General features: G+C 42.9%; 1 protein-coding gene across 11 annotated transcripts in view; it reads right to left on the bottom strand.

The window, feature by feature from the left end:
- Positions 1 to 20,248, bottom strand: part of ABI1 (abl interactor 1) — an 80,068-nt gene that overhangs the window by 42,217 nt on the left and 17,603 nt on the right. For all 11 annotated transcript variants that reach the window (XM_035319287.1, XM_035319291.1, XM_035319294.1 and 8 more), the window contains exon 2: positions 13,861 to 14,028. In XM_035319287.1, coding sequence (XP_035175178.1) covers positions 13,861 to 14,028 — 168 coding nt within the window. The remainder of the gene's footprint in view (positions 1 to 13,860; positions 14,029 to 20,248) is intronic.

Here is a 20,248-nt window from a genome sequence, read left to right as displayed (position 1 = left end):
TTGAACTTTCTGAAAGTTTGTCAGAGGTAAGGAACCAAAAAAGCTGGAATGACAAGCCAGAATGTTCATGCCTAAAGGGTAAAAAAGGTAGACTCCCCCTCTCCCCTCCCCATATTTATTGGTAACCTGACATTTCAAAATTTAAGGGGGGGAAATCATAAAAGATGACTTAACACAACCTCAGTTTTAATTACTGTGTTTTATTTTATCACCTTTAACAGCAAAAATAAAAGATTTTCCAAATACAAAGGTATGCTGTGTGGTTAGGAGAGTGGATCTGCTGTGCATAGCATGATTATTACTTTAATAAAGAAAAACAAAATTCCCACATAAAATATATTTGTCACATGCATGTACTTGAATGTTTTCTGAATTAATTTTCAGATGTGTACCTTTCCTAAGAACACATGAGAAATCCCAATACCCCACAATGTCACCCCCCTTGCCCAAAAACCAAAGATGAATTCAGGGCCTATACGGTGTCTAAGATTGAGAGTCCTGGGACAGACTGTTTCCCTAAGACATAAAACAGGTGCAATACAGGTGGAAATGATGTAGAGTATCCTTCAGCCACCTGCCAATGTAGTTTGGATTACAAATCATCCAAGGGACAATGTTATTTCCATAACTCTTTGATCCCACCTCATCTGATGGGGCCAATTTTCTCTCTTAGGCCCAGTGCTGGGGGGTACTATAAATATGATGGCAGAAGCAACTCTTAACCACTATAGATCCCACTTAAAAGCTCTCAGTACACTTATTTCGCCCTGTAGTTGACTTCCTACCCGTGCTACTACCTTCGGTGCGTTACTGCAGCAAAAAGCACTTCCATGTCAATTCAACACCAAAACAACGAGTATCTGAGAAGCTCTTCATTTTTGTTTTCAAAGACAAATATAGAACAAGAGTTCAACACTCTAATCCAGTCTCTCCTTTCTCAATCCCCCTTCTGTAAACAGCTCTCTCCTGGAGGTGTATCAGAAGACAAGCCATATGCTTAAAAGCATCATCAGCTTCACTCAGTTCAAACCTCTTCCAAAATCCCCATCTCCACAGCATTGTGCATGGGAGTGAATGAAGACATTCTAGCAAAAAAAATGAGAGTTAGCAAAATCCCCTCACAAGTATCATAAGAGAAGGAACTATTTTGGACTGAGTCATACAGGCTTCTTGAAATTTGGAATAAAAAAATCAGAAAACAGACAAGCCAGTAACACACATGTATGGCATTTAGGAGTTTAGAAGGAGGGGGCAGGGCAGAGAGGGAATTACTAAGGCTGCTGCACTTCTCCATTGCCATTGTAATTTCCACATGCACAACTAAAAGAGGAAGTAACACGCTCCTGTAGGTGGATTTCCTTCAGTCTCCTACTCTTGGCCGCCACCCATGTGAAATACTGCTGTTGTATCTGCTGGGAACATCCGCGTGGCCTTGGCAGTCCCAGCAAGCAGCACTTGCGCCTACTGAGTCACAGCCTTTCCCAGCCAAAATTCTTCCAGGCAAAGCCAGGGCACTCTGGCAGAGGATCCCAGCCTAAGAAGAAACTATCCCAGCACCTGTCCCCTCCTCCAGGATCACCACTCAGCTCCATTCTGCCTACGTGCACTGATGGCAAGCTGAGAGCAAGTACCTACCAGTCATGAAGACTACTCGCGCATGTAGGCCCAGAGGATATTGCTACGTCCCCCCACTGAACTCATTATCCCAGCGCTGTTACCCTAATTTCATTAGCCAGACTGATCATATACATGTTCAGAACTGGGTGGTCAGTTAGTTCTTTATAGCTTGGGGAGAAGAAGAACACCACCAGCCCTGGGAGATGATGTGTCAAAGGCAGCCTGCAGAAGGGCAAAGTCTGTAGTTTTCATGATCTTGTCTCCAGGATAACTGATCCCACAGCTAGGGGCAGGCAGAGAGAACAAAATGCTGCCTGCTGCAAGAAAATGGCAGGGTAAAAGCAGATGGGACATGTTTTCAGTGTCGCTTTAGGCAAAGTTAAACAAACGCCATGCAGATGCTGGCCAGCAAACTGATCAAAGCAAGCTGAGGAAGATATGCTGGTGTCCTGTAAAGATATTCCTGTTCCTCTGGTGTGTTGGAGGCTGCAGCAGCATTTCAAGAGGAAGCCCCACAATAAGGAGCAGCACTGACACATGGACAAGTGGTCTTTAACCTGGGCAATACCACATAGCTCAGCACACACACAAGTTGCTGAGCTCCTCTAACTGCATGGCAAAGCAGCTGGGATCAATTCACTGCTACACTTACCTGAACCAGTGGTGGGCAGTGAAATACTTCCCTGAGAAATAACGGGGCTCATCAGGATGCAATTTAATGGACTGTAGAGAGACAGCTGTGCAAACTTCGGTGGCCTGCTCCTCCTCATTGTTTTGGTAAATCCTGATCTCCCTGAGGTCAATGTACTTTTTGGATTTATGTTATGTATATCTATCCAGCATTAGTGTTTACTCCTAGAAGGATATAGCTAGTGTAAACAACAACTACACATTTGTTTTTAGAACTACCATGATGAAGAAATCTAGGCAAATGAGCAGCAGGGGAAGAGTACACAGAAAAATTACTGAAATCTTTAGTCTAATAAATCTCTAGACTGTTCACAATCTGTTTTTTTCTTCCCCCAAGATGTTTGCTTAAGTCATGTAATTGTTTGCAGAACCTCTGCTTTCTAAAAATGCATTTGGGAAAATTCACACCACGTTTCTTTATTCTGTTCCTACTGATTAGATAAGGCTTTTGAATAATATAGGAGTAGGTGGCCAGTCACTACCCAGTAACAAACAATCAGCAGCATTCTCTTGGTCTTACGTCAGGCAAAACTTTCACATGAAAAACAGCCTTTAAAAAGTTTTGCAAGTACTTTGCAGAAAGAAAAAATGTTAGGTATGTTTATTCCAAGTAATTCAGCCAGCTTTAATAGAGAGCATCTCCAAAGTTTTTATGCACTGTCTGAAGAACTACACATTTAAGCAGCCCAAAGAAATACATTTTTATAAAATGCTGAGAGATAACTTCAGCTCTTTGAAAATAAGATGCTACTTGGAGTTATGGCCAGTTCAAGCTCCTCTTGCTCCCAGGTTTGGGGGTCTAGAAGCAAGAAACAAGCTAAAGGGGAATGAAGCTTGATATTCTCTGCCAGTCATGAGGCACGCTGCACTAACAGAGGAATGCTTAAAGCAGCAAAATGCCAAGTGATTTAACTTCTCTGAGAGAGAACTTCCAGAAACCATCCCCCATTTCCTGAAGTCCCACTATTTGTTAGCGTGCCACAGCTTGTACTAAGGAAAGGGAGAAAACATTAACAAGAAGACCATAAACATCCCTAAAAGTTCCCTACCAGCTTTAGCAGCCAGAGTGGCACCAAACACTATCACTACAGCTGGGGTGCTTCCAAACTGTGGTATGTGAAGGACGAGCACCTCTGTGCTCATTTGTCTTTCTACTGTCAAAGTAAGGCTCTGACGGACATGTCTACAGATCACATGGATGAATTCACATACCAGAAACAGATATACTTCACTACATCAATTTAGAAGGAGACTGAAACAGTGATATGTAAGTGGTGAGCAAACAATTCTAAGAGTGCAGAGGGGAAAATAAAACAAAGGATGGTTTGGCTCCATCAGGTTACAGGCTGATAACCGTGGCAGTGACACATTACGTTGCTGTCTCAACATGAGATTTAGGGTGTATGAGGAAACCAAACCCAAACGTAGTGGCACAACTAAGAGATTACATAGTTAAGAAAGTCTAATTTGTTTCAGGCTGTTTGATTGCACTTCTTTCTTTACTATAACGCCCTGAAATTACATTAAGATAGTGAATTTCTGGCTACGACTTGCAGGTTGCACCTCCCAAATGGAGATCGTCCTCAGTTACTTCAGCAACTCATCCATCACCAGCAGGTCAGGAAAACAGTGCCCGGTGCTGCAGCGCTGGAGTAACACAATATTGCTACCTGCTCTCAAATGCCTTGTTTTACCTGCCAAGATACACATGTAGATCAACTGCATAAACTATAGCTTCTGGTTTGTTGTTGTTGTTGTTTGTAAGAACATACAGGTTTAAATAGCATTTGATTCTTTTTCTAATTAAAAGGTACAAACAATTCGCTTGTCCACAAGCTGGCATGTGATTAGGTTAACAGACACTACCTATCAGCTATTAAGACACCAAAAACACGTATGTTGCTCAAAAAATTCAGCAACACCTCTCCTAGCCTAGCTCAGAAGATGAGCCTTATCTACAGAAAAACTCATCTCATATAGTCCTGTACTACAACTGGCCATTGCTGCATTTTGCCCAATATTTGTCTTAACAACATATACAAGGAAATCCTATAAGCGCACAACAAAGGATCAGCTTCCCAAAGATGATGTTTATCCCCTACCCAGTCAGATAAAGGGTGATTTGTGTTTTGAAGGCTTTTCTCGCATCCTCCCCAGCCTAGTTTTGTTCAAAACCATACTGAAAAGAAAAAAATCCCCTAAGACACTGAGCTCAACAGGGAAGCTGAATTTCCTATTATCCAATCAAGCCCTTTGGCCATTATTCAATGCTTCTTTGTTCTTATATTTGCAAGAGGTGGTTCAACAGACCTCTCCCGAAACATTTATATGTTCTGTAATTTCCATCAATATCCCTCTAAACTGTAAGGTCCCTATCCTACCTGCTCTCATGTTGTACAGAAGCCTGACAGCTTTTAATCATACCCTTGTTGCTCCTGCTTTTGCTACATATAGGAGTTCCAGATGGCTTGACAAGATCAGACCTACGCTTGACTTACAAAACATTATTTTCTATTGCAAGCAAGGAACAGAGTAGCAAGTTAGAGAAATCACAAGTTGTGCTTCAGTCTCCATGACATTACACTGAACGGTGCTGATGGATCCCCTGTAAGTAACAGCCATCCCAGGGCAACACGTGTGGGAAGAAGCAAACGCTTTTGTGCACAAACAGGTGAAGCTACAGGACCACTGTACATTAGTATTCATAAAAGAGTATTCAGGAAAAAGCCATTCTTTTTTAACAGATTCTCAAAGAGGAAACAAAATAGAAGTTCTGTGATCCTATGCTCCTGCACTACATTCATTGTCATGCCCACATAACATAATTAGACACAGCTCTTAAATAACGTAACCATTTGCTGGAACTAGAAATGAAGATTAGGCTCTCCTCTGCTCTCATGAGACCCCACCTGGAGCACTGCGTTCAGCTCTGGGCCCCCAGCACAAGGAGAACATGGACATATTAGAACGAGTCCAGAGGAGGGCCACGAGGATGATCGGAGGTGCTGGAGCACCTCTCCTATGAAGACAGGCTGAGGGAGCTGGGGTTGTTCAGCCTGGAGAAGAGAAGGCTCTGGAGAGACCTTACAGTGGCCTGCCAGTACCTAAAGGGGCCTACAGGAAAGCTGGGGAGGGACTCCATGTCAAGGGGTGGAGTGATGGGACAAAGGGGAAGGGCTTTAAACTAAAAGAGGGGAGATTTAGATTAGATATAAGGAAGAAATTCTTCACTCAGAGGGTGGTGAGGCCCTGGCACAGGCTGCTGCCCAGAGAAGCTGTGGATGCCCCATCCCTGGAAGTGCTCAAGGCCAGGCTGGATGGGGCTTTGGGCACCCTGGTCTGCTGGGAGGTGTCCCTGCCCGTGGCAGGGGGTTGGAACGCGGTGATCTTCAAGGTCCCTTCCAACCAAAGCCATTCTCTGATTCTATGGAAATATCAGTTTTAACAATCTATTTTTCAAAACTGAGGAAGGGGCAGACATATTTCATGGTGGTTGCTTACACACAGACAGCATTCCAAGTGGAAATGACTGAAAAAGCAATTCATGGCACCCAACAGTTGTTACTCAAACTGTGTTAGTCTAAAACATATAACTATTTTTCTCAAAAAAAAAGAAAAACCCTGCCTACAGCACAGCCTTCCGTCAAACGAATCTTGAATTGTATTTCCTCCCCACTTTCTGTCATGGCACTAGCAACAGATCAGTTAAGAATCGTATTCTCCAGTGGAAAAAATAGTTCTCAAATAATATAACACATGAGCCTATTTATAATTAGCTGTTTTCCCATAAAGAATGTGAATACGTAAAATATCACACACATTGTCTTTCTGTTCATTAAATGGAAACTTTTGTGCTCTGCAACTGCCTCCATCATGCACAAGCTCGTACTGTCCCACCAGTGCTGAAACAGGATGCTCACCTGAGTACAGCAGCCACACGACAAGTGTTTGGTAAGGTTAACAGTCTGACACACTTCTGCTCAAGTTACAACAAAACAGTAGTATCTGTCCCAGCTTTAAAAGAGCAGCTAAGTCACTCATATACCTCCTGTGAACTAGTCCACAGTGACCAAATTCTTTCCAATGTAACCTGAAAAAGGTATTTTATAAGACATGCACAACTGACACGTAAATGGGTCCCTAAAGGCTGCTAGCAAAGAGAAGAAAGCCAAACCAGCAGCAGTATAAAGAGTGTCAGAATGTTACCACTGCCTTATAAAATACTCATGTGAACCATTACCTGGTTCTCCGTTTGCAGATCACCATTAACGAAGTACTTTCATGCCCCCAAAACAAAACCAGCCAGCAGAAAGTGCTAAGCAATTCCTGTCCCGGCTGCACAAGAAGCCCAGCCACAAGCACCCAGCTCTCAGCCCCGTGCTGAAGCAGCCAGCAGACTGGGAGGGCCAGTTTCAGTGACACCATACAAGTGAGATGCCAGCTCTGCAGTACAGCATCTCGTACTTACCTTCCCCCTTCCTTTCCCCAAATATTGTTAGCTGAAGCTTAACACTACCCAGCCAACAAGAAAGATAGCTGTGCTGGATGGCACAGATATGGTGAGCAACTTAACACTGGCAGCTGGTCACCCGCTGCTGCATCTTACCCCCATCTCTTCCTCCATTTCCTTCTTCCTCAGCCCTTGTGCTAGTAAAGCATTGGCAGAGGTGAGAAAACCCGAATACAATACAAAACAAGAGCTCTTTAAAAGAAGTGGTCTTTACATGAATAGACCTGAAGTAGAAAGAAAATTAATTTTGGCCAAGAATCTAATCAGATGCATCTGAAGGGGGAAAAAAAAAAGTCAGACTCCTGAAGTCTAATATATGACTTCACAGGAGGTTAGTGACACGTTTCATTTATGTGATGTATCTACCAGATATGAGAGGTTTTCATTAAAAAAAGATTGCCCAAACATCTTTGATTCATTTGTTGTACAAAGTTATCAGAAGGAGCCTTCCAGAATAACGTCCACAGTCCTGGAATTTTTGCTTTGATTTCAGAAAGCAAGAGGCTGCATCAGGCCTCTTAATTCAGTATCTAAAGCTTATGGCCAAAACCCCATAGAGCAGAAAGGAGGCTTTAATGGTCTAAAAGATACTGGAAATGATCTTTTCAGACTGCCCTTCTACCAGACTGTGGATTAACAATGAGTCCATGATGGATTTCACTACAGTGAACAGCTATTACAGTTAGCTGTTCCCCAAAACCGCCTTCAAACCCAGTACTCACAAAAAAGGTGTGAATAAAGCATGACAGGAAACAGAAGTTTCTGACTCAATTTCTTCTTCTCTATCAAAGCAGCTGCCCTAGAGGAGTCACTGCAGCAGTCACTTGGTCATCACAGAAAGGGTTATGGTTGGTCTTTCGCAGCCAGACATAAAAATAAAACATTCCCATGATAGTTAACTCATCAGGCAAACTGCACAGGAGTTAGACAGATCCTGTGTGTGTTCATTTGTGGTCATGAAGGAGAGAATTTCCCAACAGAAGAGCTGACAGGGCAAGCCTCACGTGTTACATTACATTCTGATCAATTCATACAGAATGTGTAGAAGCTGATGTGAACAAAGTTAACAAATTTCTTAAGGAGAGATAACCTGAGCGAGCACAATACAACTTCTGAGCTGAGGCAGCTTCTGGGAGCCTTGGCCTCTATCACAGAGAGTACAGGACGAACAGGATGTGAAGCAAAGGCCACAGAGATAACTGTCAGCACTTTAATAGGAAAGCAAATGCCACCCAAGGCAAGGTTAATTTAAACAAAGGGGGAAAGTTTCTTCACCATATTAGGAATATTTGTGTCTGTTGACAAGTAAAGGCAGCGCAAGAAAAGCAGTAAGATGCCATTATCTTTCCAAGGTATACATTAGATAATACTCTTGTTCCTGCAAAAACAGCGCTTCCTCATGCACTTTTGGATGCCTAGAAAGGAAAGCTTGTACAGAAGTGGAGCTAGCAAGGATTTGTAGACACGGAGGAGCGTTTTCACCCTGACTTAACTGCCTCCACCTTCCCCCTTTGCCATTTGGCTGCTATTGCTTTTGATGTGCCCCGCAAGGGCACAAAGTCAGATTTTAGGGTATGTCCAGCTACTGAAGTGTAGCACTAAAATGAGTCACACCAGAGAGTAACTTGTCTTCCCAACTCCACGGCAGAACCCACTGAGCTGCAGTTACAACTAAGGCTCCTTTTTACACTGTCACTACCAAAAGAGCGTCACTACAACAATGACAGAGACAGACTCAAGTATTCGTTGGCCACCGTTGTGTCACTGCTTTGCTTCCTCTTTGTCAGACTAAATAAGCACAACTCCTTCAATCTCTCCCTGTAGGCTTCAGGCCCCTGACAACCGCTGTAGCTCTCTGCTGGACTCTCTCCAGTTTCCCTACATCTCTCTCGAACAAGGCAGGGGTGACAAAACTGTGGACACAGCATTCCAGGTGATAGCTATGTTACTGCTCAGCTGATGGTAACCACTGCCCTCCATCTGCCAGCCATGCTCTTCCAAAAGTAGCCCAGCTCTCGTTTCACTTGTTCAGACAGCCTTGTGGCACTGGCTCACGCTCAGCATGGCATCCACTGAACACCAGCACCTTTGCAGAACTGTGGCTCAGTCACCCCTCAGCCTGCACAAAACACACAGGGTTACTCCACGTCGGGCACACGGCCTTGCACCTCACCAGCTTTCCTGCATTTTTTGCTGGCTCTGTCCTCAAGTTTCTCAAGGCTCCTCTGCCCTGAAGCTCAGTCGTTCAGCATATGAACCAACTCTCCTAGTTTAGAGTTATCCCCAGATTGGCTGAGGACATGCTTTATGTTCTCAGTGGTCTCTAAAGAATATTCTGATCAATGTTAGTAGCATTCAAGTATTTTCTAGATCTGGCTAATTTTCTTCCCACTTAACAGTCTTTGTCCAACCCATACGCTCTTCATGTCAGAGATCAGTTTTATGTATCCTGTTCCTTTTAAAGAGGCAACTTTAAGGTGAAATACCTGAAGTTGTTCCTTGGAACCATTAGATGGAACTGAAGAGTACCATCCATAGGAGTACTAAGAGTACTTGAGTAACTCATGCTTGGTCCCAGGGGTGGCCATCCACAGAGATCAGCAGATGATTTGCCATGTTTTCTACCCTCTTTCTACTTGGTTTTCAAACGTGAATTTGAACTGTGCTGTGATCATATGCCACAACCCATGAATACAGTATCGCATTAATCCAAGACAGGCACACTCAGACACAGCTCCTCCCCATAAACTAAAACATAAGGAGTCACCACTGTATGTGCACTACCTTATGCCTCTTTAAATATCAAAGACATGCTGACCACTTAATAGCTATTATGCTTTTTTTCCTGGCATCGAAGACCAGCCAGCCTGCTCTACTGCTTACAAGTTCATCCCCCAAAGCCCCAGAGCGTTGCTGGAAGCTGGTAGAGCTTCCCTGAAGCCTGATCCACAGGAGTCCCAGCTGGTTACCTACTGAATGGAAAATGCCTCACTATAAGGGGATGGGAGTGGTGTGTACGTGTCAATCACCACACTCTACAATGTGAAGATCCAGAAGTTTGACAAAAGATCCGTATATGCCATGATTGCCACTGGTTTTAACCAGACAACCACACTGCACAACATGCAGTTGGCTTTCTGCTTGCTAAAGTTGCGTGAAGCTGCTTGTGTTGAGTTACACGTGCAACGGATTAGACATGGGGGCAACAGGCAAGATTCTTCTAAACCAATTCAGTATTTTTCTGCTTCTAAACCTTTAGTGGTGACCAAAGATGCACGTGTATTTTCTTGCTGAGAATTATGCTTTCAGAACACTTTTCTGTAATTGCCCTTATTTTGCACTAGAGAACAGCTTTAGATGCAGAAGGGAATCTTAACACTGAACATTTTAAGGGGTGCAGTTTTCCCTGGTGCAAAACATTTCTTAAAAAGGACTCTATTCCTTTCTTCGTGATTCAATATGCATGGACTTAAATACTGAACTATTTAAAAAACTATTTATGACCATGAAAAAAAAAATGGTTGCTACACCCAGGACTGCAGCTGCTCAGACATGAACATTTGTGAGAGATGATCAGTTACATTTTTCAGTTTGGACACAGTAAATAAGGATGTCCCTGTCAACATCTCTCTCCTCTGAGAACTCTGGCTCTGTCACATCTTCACTCTCCTGAAGGTTGTGGAAATGAAGCAGCAAAAACATATCTTGAAGTATGTTTCCTAAGTTAGCTCTTTTTCCTGGAGGGAGGGGGGAGGAGATGAGAGAACCACCAAGAAACCTAAGCGAGAAGACCAAAGAAGTGTAGGCCCAACTTTCTAGAGGGGCAGTTCTCCCCTGTCAAATGTTAATGAAGAGCTCCCCTGTGAAGCTATGAAGAGAGGAACTGTTGACTTCTCTACTGAATGACAAAATTTTAGAATAAAGGGGAAGACAGTACAGGATTTATTCATTTATTAAAGAATTCACTTGTGGGCTTGAGGACCCATGCAGGAATGATACAAACAAACAACAGTGTGAACAGCAGACTAGAATTTCTTTTAATAGCATCAACTTCATTCAGAGTACAAGTACAGTGTTTAACATATCAGCAAGGAACATGAGGAAATGCTTTATTTATTCACTGAATATGACACTTAAGAAGTGTCATATACCAAATGTTAAGGTCTTCATTCCTGTCCCACCTCGATGTCCAAGGTTCTTCCCGCTGCCTCCCAATGCAGGCTGGCCCTTAGCAACTCTTTTATTCTGTCACTGTCCAGTCTATGCATTCATCCATATTTCCTAAAAATCACTATAAAAGCAAACAGTACCTGTTCCAGACACCTCACATTTCAGATACTACAAAAAAAGCTGAACACTTAGCTACTGCTGTTCAGTCCTCAAGGAAAGGGTTTTCTGGGTCACTGAAGCTGAAGACAAAACAGCTCCTCCCTAACCGAACCACTGCTCTGCTAAAACCCAGCATTTGTGGGTGCACAAGTCATGTGGGGCTCAAGCCTTCCCCCTGCTGCCTTTTTACACCAGTGCCCCATATGGAAAAGTTCAGAGGCCACACCACAACAGTACATTACTCAGGCCAGCTCTGTCTTTGTACCCTACATCAAAACTAGCTGAACTCCTACCTGAAGTTTCCTCCCCAAGTATGTATTTGCCTTAAGAATGGTCAAACTAAAGCACCAAACAGGAACTGACAGAAATATGCTGTGTAACTGACTGCAGCAGGAAGCTTGTAGTATGGAGTCCTAGAGGTATATAAAGCATAATGCCTTTAGTATATCCTTCAAGTTCAAGATGGTCCAAAGTATCAACTTGCTTTTTCCCCAAAATCTTACCTAACAGGTTCTCTTACACCAAAAGGGTTTTCAAACTTCACACCAGCGGTCAAGTCTATGCTCTGCCATATCAGAACGGCTTGGAAAGGTCAAAGTCAGTAGCAAGGGTTTAAGCCAAAGAGCTGGGCTGTATACGCACAGCTCTGTATCATGGGTGTAGTAAATAATTATGCTGCAGGCCACCTCAGACCGTCACATTACAACTGAAATTCAACTATGACTGCAGAAAATATAGATGAAGCTGAGCTGGCTTTCATGTAGCAGCCAGAGTAGAAAGAAGCCTTTCCTGGAGCTGTTCACTGTCTTCAGAGCAGTGCTCCCTCACCCCAGTGCGATTACTCATACGAAGCCTCTGCTTGCTCTCAACACACGAAAAGAGTTGAATTCATTTTTTCCTATAAAAGCAAGCAACTTTTCCATCTGTATGGTTAAGTTCCACTAGCCAGAACAGAGCACACCTCCCCATTTAACTTCTCATGAGTGCTTTTTCCACTGAAGAAGGCACACAGCTAGGAAAAATGTCGAGTGGCTACTAATCAAGATTAGTCCAGTCATTTAGCCTAGAGTCATTCTGGAAAACATGCAGAGAACTGAAATAGAGTGTCGGTACTGTGTGACAGAGGTGCAAGGGAATAGAAACTGCCCTTCCAGAGTGCTTGTTACCAGAAACGTTTTAAACCAAATTGAACCTTATCCCACAGGTATCTGCTCTGTATTGCAGAATCCAGAACTGAATAATTGACTGGCAGCGCCTTGAATTTGTTTCTAGGTAATGCTTCTTCCATGCTGAAGAATTCCATTTCGAGAATACAGTCATCCCCATGCTTTAGTGGTATAGAACTATTCATGACTGATACAAACATGGGAAAAGATGTTCTGGAAACTCAGAGAATATAGGAAGTCTATCAAGAGACTGCACAGCAAATTTAAGATATGCAGTTTAAGCATTTGATCAAGTACATTTGAAAGCAAACAGCTGAGCTAGTACATATCACCCATATCTAGGTTAGTTCTCCAAAATTATTCCGCAGCAGTTCATTTATTAGCAAGGATTACTTTCAGGAAGGACCAACCAGTGACAGAAACTACAAGTGACCTTGCTAAACACTGCTCAAAAGCTCTACAAAGCACTGATTGTTCCCAGTCTTTAGCAAACAGTTCGTGTATCAGGTGACCCAATAGCTTTCAGCATAGTGCCTTCAGTTCAAGCAGCAAACAGGACAGAGGGCTAACAGCTTTTGTGCTAGTATCAAACATTTGGGGCTTTTTCCATGGTTAGTCATATCAGTGGGCCAATGAGGATTTAACAATAACCGCCTCACACACTGAAGCTCTGAAACACATAAGAAAAGATGTGTTCATTACAACAGGACACGCAATGTTTGCAAAGGCCTGCTGGCTCAGTCCTTTATGCAGTCAATTCTTTGGAGATTGTCATAATCCGAGCACCACAAAGCCTCTGAATACTACTTGACAGAGCACCAAACTCATCTCCAGCAACTGTACTCCATCCTACTTCACTGTTTCAGTGGCAACTACTTTTTAAATACTTGATGCTGCTTTAAACTCTGCATAGTTCTTCACACACACAAACTCGACAAGTGTTTTAGAAAGGTTTGTTACTAGGAAGGCCCTTCCACACGCACTGGAATCTCCTCCCTGCTGACACACTTTCAGGGGAACCACTGAGCTGCCATTTCACAATGTTTTTGGAAACCATAATTACTCTAAGAACAGTGAACAGAGGTTAGCAGGGCCTACAGGGATACAGACAGCAGAGGCCATGAGAAGCATTTTCTTTCAAGTTCGAGCAGTTTGGTCTAAGATGTACCACTAGCACAGTATTGGCTGACCGACAAAGGTTTTAAATTCACTGACCACACTAAAGAACATTTTCATTTGAATCCTCTGAATTCCTTTCCTTCAAAAATAGAATACTTTTCCCTACCCCTTCCTCAACTGCAGCTTCTTATTCTGGAATCTTAATCATTAACTCCAGCTTTAAGCCAAATATAGTCCTGGTGCTTCTTGAAAAGGATCTGTTTTATTTCAGTCGTGACCTCCATCAAAAAGTGGCTTTTATAAATATTAAAAGAAGAAAGTCTTACCATTTTCAGTCGCATTACTCAGAGAATTCAAAGACGACAATGTAAACTATCCAGCTCTCAATAATACAGGAGGCAAGATAATGCCTCTATTAAAAAAGATTACCTGGGAGATATGGTTGATTGAGGACTCCATCCTCCGTAGCTGGGATGCCTGGATGTCCAGCAGTTGTAATACATTGTTGGCCAGTGCATTGATCTGATAAGCAACACTGGCTAGAGATTGAGTTGTGTAGGCTTTGGTCTCTTCTAACGCTTTCCTTTTATCTGGAGCCTGTAAAGCAAAAGAACAAGATGTTTGCTTAAGGCCAGGAAAAGGGTGGGGGTTGGGGGAAGAGAGGACAGGAACAAAAAAAACACAACCTATATTTAGAAGAATCTGTAATCAAGAAGATCTGACTGTGCAGTCAGACAAAGTACTCTATATCCATCTACGTTAAAAAATTCTCAACAATAAAGAGCAGATAAAGAATTTGAAAAATATTTAGCCATAACATTACAGGCCAAGAAACAACTCATTCAGTAGAAAAAAAACTGTCATGATTTGTTGGAGCTGTATTTCTGAAGCCTGCCCATCTTTCGTTTCCAGAAAAATCCCCAATTCCCTAGGAACACTGAAATGTAGCTTTCGCCATCCCTTATGAGATCACATAACCCGAGCCACTTAAACACAGAAAATATTTTCCCACAGTCGGGTATCCCCCGCTGCACACACTGCCTGCAAAGCCACCCGTCCGGCTGTGCCGTGCTGGCTGCTGCTCTTGCAGCCCGGGAGCAGGGTGAGCAGAGCATCAGGAGGGCATGCAGGGGGCTCCTGCATGCAGCTGCATTTGTGACATTACCGCTCCTCATGCAAAAGCTTAATGAACATTCCTGGGTGTCTGGGAGCTTGCTGCTGCCCTCGCTTGCTCAGGTATCGTTAATGTGCAGCAGCTTCTTGTTCTCTCCCACCCACACACGGAGAGCAATGCTCATCTCAGCCTCCCAAAAGTAGTGCCCAGCCTCATGCTCTTCCCTGCACCACCCTACCCCCATTCCAACACACACTTTGCCCACGTACGGTGCACACCACACACGTTCCTTGCTTTATACCATGCCAGCAGCTCTGGGAAGACATGCCAAGCCAGACAGCAGCCAAACTGCAGCAGGCATGAAGAGAAGAGGGGGGAAACTCCCCTCACATTAAGCGGGTCACTGTCTGTGACCAGCAGCTGTCTATGCCTTGGATCGTGTGGCCCAAGCCTTCTCATGAGCAGAACAGGAGGAACCAACAGCACCTCCACCTGCAAAGTACACAGACCCCACTCCAGATCTCTCGGTGTATCACCATTTGGGAGGCGGGTACTTCATCTGCTACCCAATTTGCAAGCTGCAGCTACCCAGAACTCTTTCCTCCCTTGGCAGGAAACGTGCTGGGCATGAGGAAGGACTCTCAGGTGATGACTCAGTACTAGCATAGTTTCTGCTGCATTTTGTTTATTTGCAGCGTAGTCAGCATCAGCAACCAAAAGGAAAGATTCATGTTAATAGTCTCTTCCAACTAGACTTCTATTTTTATTGTTGATTCCTTTGAACAATGTTGCAGACAACCGTATGCATCTCAATATTAAGCACAAACTCAAAGTTTGCATTCCAGCAAACCCTGTACCTCCTGACTTCCATGCACTTACCACCCGTTCTTGAACCCTGCCTCTGACTTCATCTCAATATTTTAGAATCAGAGTATCCAAGTTGGAAGGGACCCACAAGGATCATTGAGTCCAACTCCTGGATCCCCAAAGGACCACCCAAAATAATAATAATAAAAAAAATCAGACCATGTGTCCGAGAGTGTTGTCCAAATGCTTCGTGAACTCTGGCAGGCTTGGTGCCCGAGTTTAGTTAAATTTTAGTTTAACATCCACAAGTATTTAATAATCATGCCCCTTGCTTAAAGGGCTGATAAGGCATCCTTGTCTCTTGCTTTAAGTAAAGAACTAGGAGGTAAACGGCTTGGATACATTATAAAGTTGCAGCATGGCAGAAGTACTGCAACCCAAGCTATGTTACACTACCTTTTAATTAAAGATGATTTTAAACAGGAGTGAATCCCGCCCCCCAAACCTGGAAATTTGTTTATATTCATGATTAATGTTCCTAGCAGTGCTTTGACACGCACTAGAACACCAAGTTAAAGCCACCCCTCAGACAGACTCACATACAGATGCCTTCTACAACGCGAAGCAGGTAGCACAGTTTATTGCCATCTGTTACCAGAAGGTAAAATAGCATCGCATGCGCTAAGACCATGCTGGGCAAAGAAATTAGTACTTGTGAATGCAAACAAAGCTACCTTTTTAAGGTAGCTTAAAAGAATGTTATTGTTTCTAGATGTCAGAACACTTTATTAGGAGTCACTTACTTTAGAAAAACTTCCATGGTGAAGGACTTGTTACTAGTACAAGCTCAAGAACCAAGTTTCCCTAACCACCCTGGTTCTCCAAAGAGGCATTTTAAACTTCAAATCACTAGCAATGATTTCAAAAGAAAAAAAAAAAACAGCCACCACGCTGTCCTATCAGGTTGAAGCCCAAAGAAAACAGCAGGTGATTTGTACCTGAACTATGGTGAAAACACAGGTAGGAGTCTGAGATATCTAAAAGGGAAGTTTTACTGAACTAGACAAAGCCGCCAAGAAACCAGTCAGCATAATTCTGCCTTTACATTCATTGAAGCACAGATGTAAAGCCTTTACTCAAGCATTTTATTACCAAGTTTTAAGTAAAGAGTGTCAGACTAAACACTGTTATGAAGCCACAGCACTCAATTACTGAGCATTCTCAAATGAGAAAACTCCAATGCATAAGAAGTTTATTTTATTCTCTAATGATTTATTGATCAAATGTCTTGCCCTTATTTGCCTAAGCACCTAAAGTTCTGGTTATTTGCCCAAGTGACTGGTTTGGCAATCAGATTAGATGCACAGTCTATTTTGTGTCCTAGCAGGATTACTTTGAAATATTTTCAAGCCCTGCAGATAATCCAGGCAGTTTCACTGTGCAGTTTCCGTAACAGTTTAGACTAAAACTAGCTTGACATCCAGTCTTCTGCACTGCTTCATTAGGACTGTCGGTACCTGCGAGATACAAGCTAAAAGCTTCACAGCGTGCAAAAATCAGGAGTGGAGAGGGAAAAACCAAGAGCAGCAGCAGGAGGGAGCAGGGATTTCCAGTGTTCTTCGACAGGTATTTTTATCTGTCTCTAAGGTAAAACTAGAAGTGGTATGGATCATAATGCATGTTTACATTCTTTCAGATACTTTAGTACAATACATGAGCCCCAGTTAACCATTCAGAGATGTCAACCGACTGGTACTCCTGACAGCTCAGAATTATTTTACGATTTTGTATTAAGAACCTTAAAGACAGTGTTGTTTCCCCCGTAGTTCTGGGTATAAGCAGAAATTTTAGCATCATTAAGTAGCAAATTGAATATTCTTTAAATAAATAACATCACAGCTTTTGAAGTTTCCTCTGTAAAAGGCTCCCACTTGTATCTCCAGCATATCCTTAATAGTGATATTAGTATTGCAAAATTACAGTTTGAAATTGCTTTCACATAACTGGGTTTAATATTAAAAAAGAAAACTTCTCCTGCAATCCAGAGACAGACAGTTGGACCAGCATGGCATTCCACACTGCACATTGTATATTTCTGTCAAATCCAAACTTGTCTCATAATACTTCCTAAAAAAGTTAATTATTGTATTCAAGTCATAATTAACACTGCACCCAAGCAAACTGCCACTTGTCTACTGATTCCTCAGTTCAGCAACACTTTGTTGCCAAGTGATGGGGAACCTGTCCAGTCAGTAACTGACCTTTACAAGTTGTGTTGTGAGCCAATTCTACCCCCCAAAAGCACCACTCACATAGGCACATCCCCAAAACAGCATCTGCACAGTGTACAAAGCATCAGCTCTCCCAACTCTCTCACTCCCAGCTTATTCCCACCATTTTCTAGTTCATACAGCACACACCAGCTACTTGTATCAGCTTCCTCCAAAAATCACATCAGCTCACACTACACAGCATCTCCAGAAGCCACGCATTATATTGCGAGCACACCGCTCCATATCCTCCATACATCTTCTCCAGCCTCTGGTTTTCCTCTTTCCGCTTCAGTCCTCCTTACTGTTCTGGAATTCCCTGTAAGAAGATGCCCCACCAGAAAAGCAGGCTCCACTTGCCAAAGGTCAGAAAGCCCTCATCAGGTCTCCCTAAGACAAGCTGCCCTGCCAGGAACAAATTACTTTGCCTCCTGAGTGTGTGGCATGCGTCGTTTCACATTTTTCATCAGCTGTTGGAATAAGTGCAACCTCAATTATAGAAAAAAATCCATCCATGAAAAACTACTAATAGAGTACTGCCCTAGAGCAGCCCAATGATCATTGAACTAAATAGCGCTGTTACTTATTCAGTGCCCAATATCCTTTCAGATGCTTGGCATTCTGTCCAAGGGCCGGATCACTGCAACCAAGCTGCAGGAATCATTTACAGCCACTTTTCTATGCCTGTGCCGTTCTTGCTCAGGATACACTTAATGAATTTAGCAGTGTGGTACGTTTGTTTTTGCTTCAAGGTAAGCACAAGATAATTGTTCGGTTTTGCATCTTGGTTGCCTGATTAAAAGAAAATCAATATTACTATGATCAGGTGCCACATGAGTTTAGCAGTCCCTGTCACCTATTCACAGAACACAACCATGCCATTCAACAAAGTTGTCCATTTTACTCCCTTTTGTTCATGTCACTTATCTAACTTCCAAGTTTATAGAATGTACTTCCTCGTAAGACAGGTCCTATGGTTGAGGTTTCAAAATTCTGGTCCTGACAAAGTCTAGAATGAGCTTTTACCAAGAACAAACAGCCCAAACTTTCAGCTTAAGCTAGCTATAACCTACAGCTCCTCATTTTTTCCAGTCAATTAGAGATACTTTTATAGAACAGTGAAGACACTTATCCAAGCAGTGGCTTCAAGACTTGTTATCAGTACTTAACCTCCCTGAGAACCAGCTGGTGCCACTCAAAGATAGAATAAATTTCTAAACAGGGGATTCCCCACTAAGAAAACGGAATCTGAAAACAGAAGACAGGAGATAAATCTACCTAAAGCAAGAGCTAGTAACATTACATCTTTTAGAGACAGCTATGAGCTTGACATTGCAGCATTACTCATCTGAAAAGGCCTTTAATAACTCAAAGCTGGACTACAGTCTTAAGGGCTTTTTTTTTTTTCTTTCTGATTGCTATTGGCAGAAGGTTTGGACATTTCTAAACCATGCACAACATACGTTCAGCTTTGACCAAATATTCTGCATTCAAGCTGCAGTAATGCCTCAAATATTTAAGTACGCCAAGTGCACTAGATAAAGTTTATCTGTTTAAATCCAGAGGTCACATTCAGGTTCCCTCTTACCTATAGCTCATGAAGGTTGCTTATAAAACACTAACATCATGTATTGTGAGAGACTTTTCAGGCTGTTATTGACAGTTATTACGACAGATCAGTTACAAGTAAGAGAAGAAAGCCTAGCTGGCAAGTCCCAGCAGCAGGTGCCATGAAGTTGGATGTTCTGGAGAACTTTCAGGAGCCAACAACTTACCTGGAAGCCATCCAAAGAAATCGGAACAGACTGTGGTTATTACTAGAAGGTGCTCACCAAGGAGCATTCAAGGTTTCTCTCATCACAGGTATACCCTTAGGGAATATACATCATTCCAGAGTGGCAGGGGATACTAAGGCTTTAAAATTTACAAGTAGGTGTTGCTTACAGTCTTTACATACACCATCCAGATAAGGAACAGAGTAGAGACCAGGTGTGTCAATGCCTCCTAGAACAGCCTTACTTGATGTGTGTCATGAGCACATGATCTACAACACATTATGCTAAAACGTACTTCAATGGGACAGTGCACTGAGTACTTCCCAATATCCACAGAGCTATGCTAGGCCTGGTATTTATCTGCCAAGAGTTACCAAGATGGTTCCTCACCGATCAGCACCTCTATTCCCTCACTGGAAAATAGAGCAGGCCATCAGGAGACTTGGTTCAGAGGCTTAAGCTCAGCCTTTGCCCAGTATGCTAGCATGAGACATCCCGTAACACCCCAGGTAAGACTTCAGAGGGTTACCAATACACTTTATCTCCTGTCCATCTTAACGTAATTAGCCTCAGACCAGCCACCGTCTTTGTTCTCGTTACTAGAACCACCTGCTTTGCCACTCATATCGTTGCTACCATCAGTAAAAAACAGTTGTGTGACATTTAAAAAGAAAGCACTTATGACAGGGAACAGGACTGGACTTCGTACAAGCACGGCCTGATAAAAACAGCAAAGCAAACCCGGTCTCCACACGAAGAGGAGCTAAAGCCAAAAACACAGATTCAAAGCACAGGCAAATCTCAGCTAAACTGCCTCACGAAAAGCAGTGCTACAACATGTGCAGTAGAAA

This window comes from Oxyura jamaicensis, chromosome 2 (assembly GCF_011077185.1).
Source record: "Oxyura jamaicensis isolate SHBP4307 breed ruddy duck chromosome 2, BPBGC_Ojam_1.0, whole genome shotgun sequence".
In the NCBI taxonomy this organism is placed as follows: Eukaryota; Metazoa; Chordata; class Aves; order Anseriformes; family Anatidae; genus Oxyura; species Oxyura jamaicensis.
The sequence above is the reverse complement of the archived record's forward strand: the minus strand, read 5'-3'. Positions and strand labels throughout refer to the sequence as shown.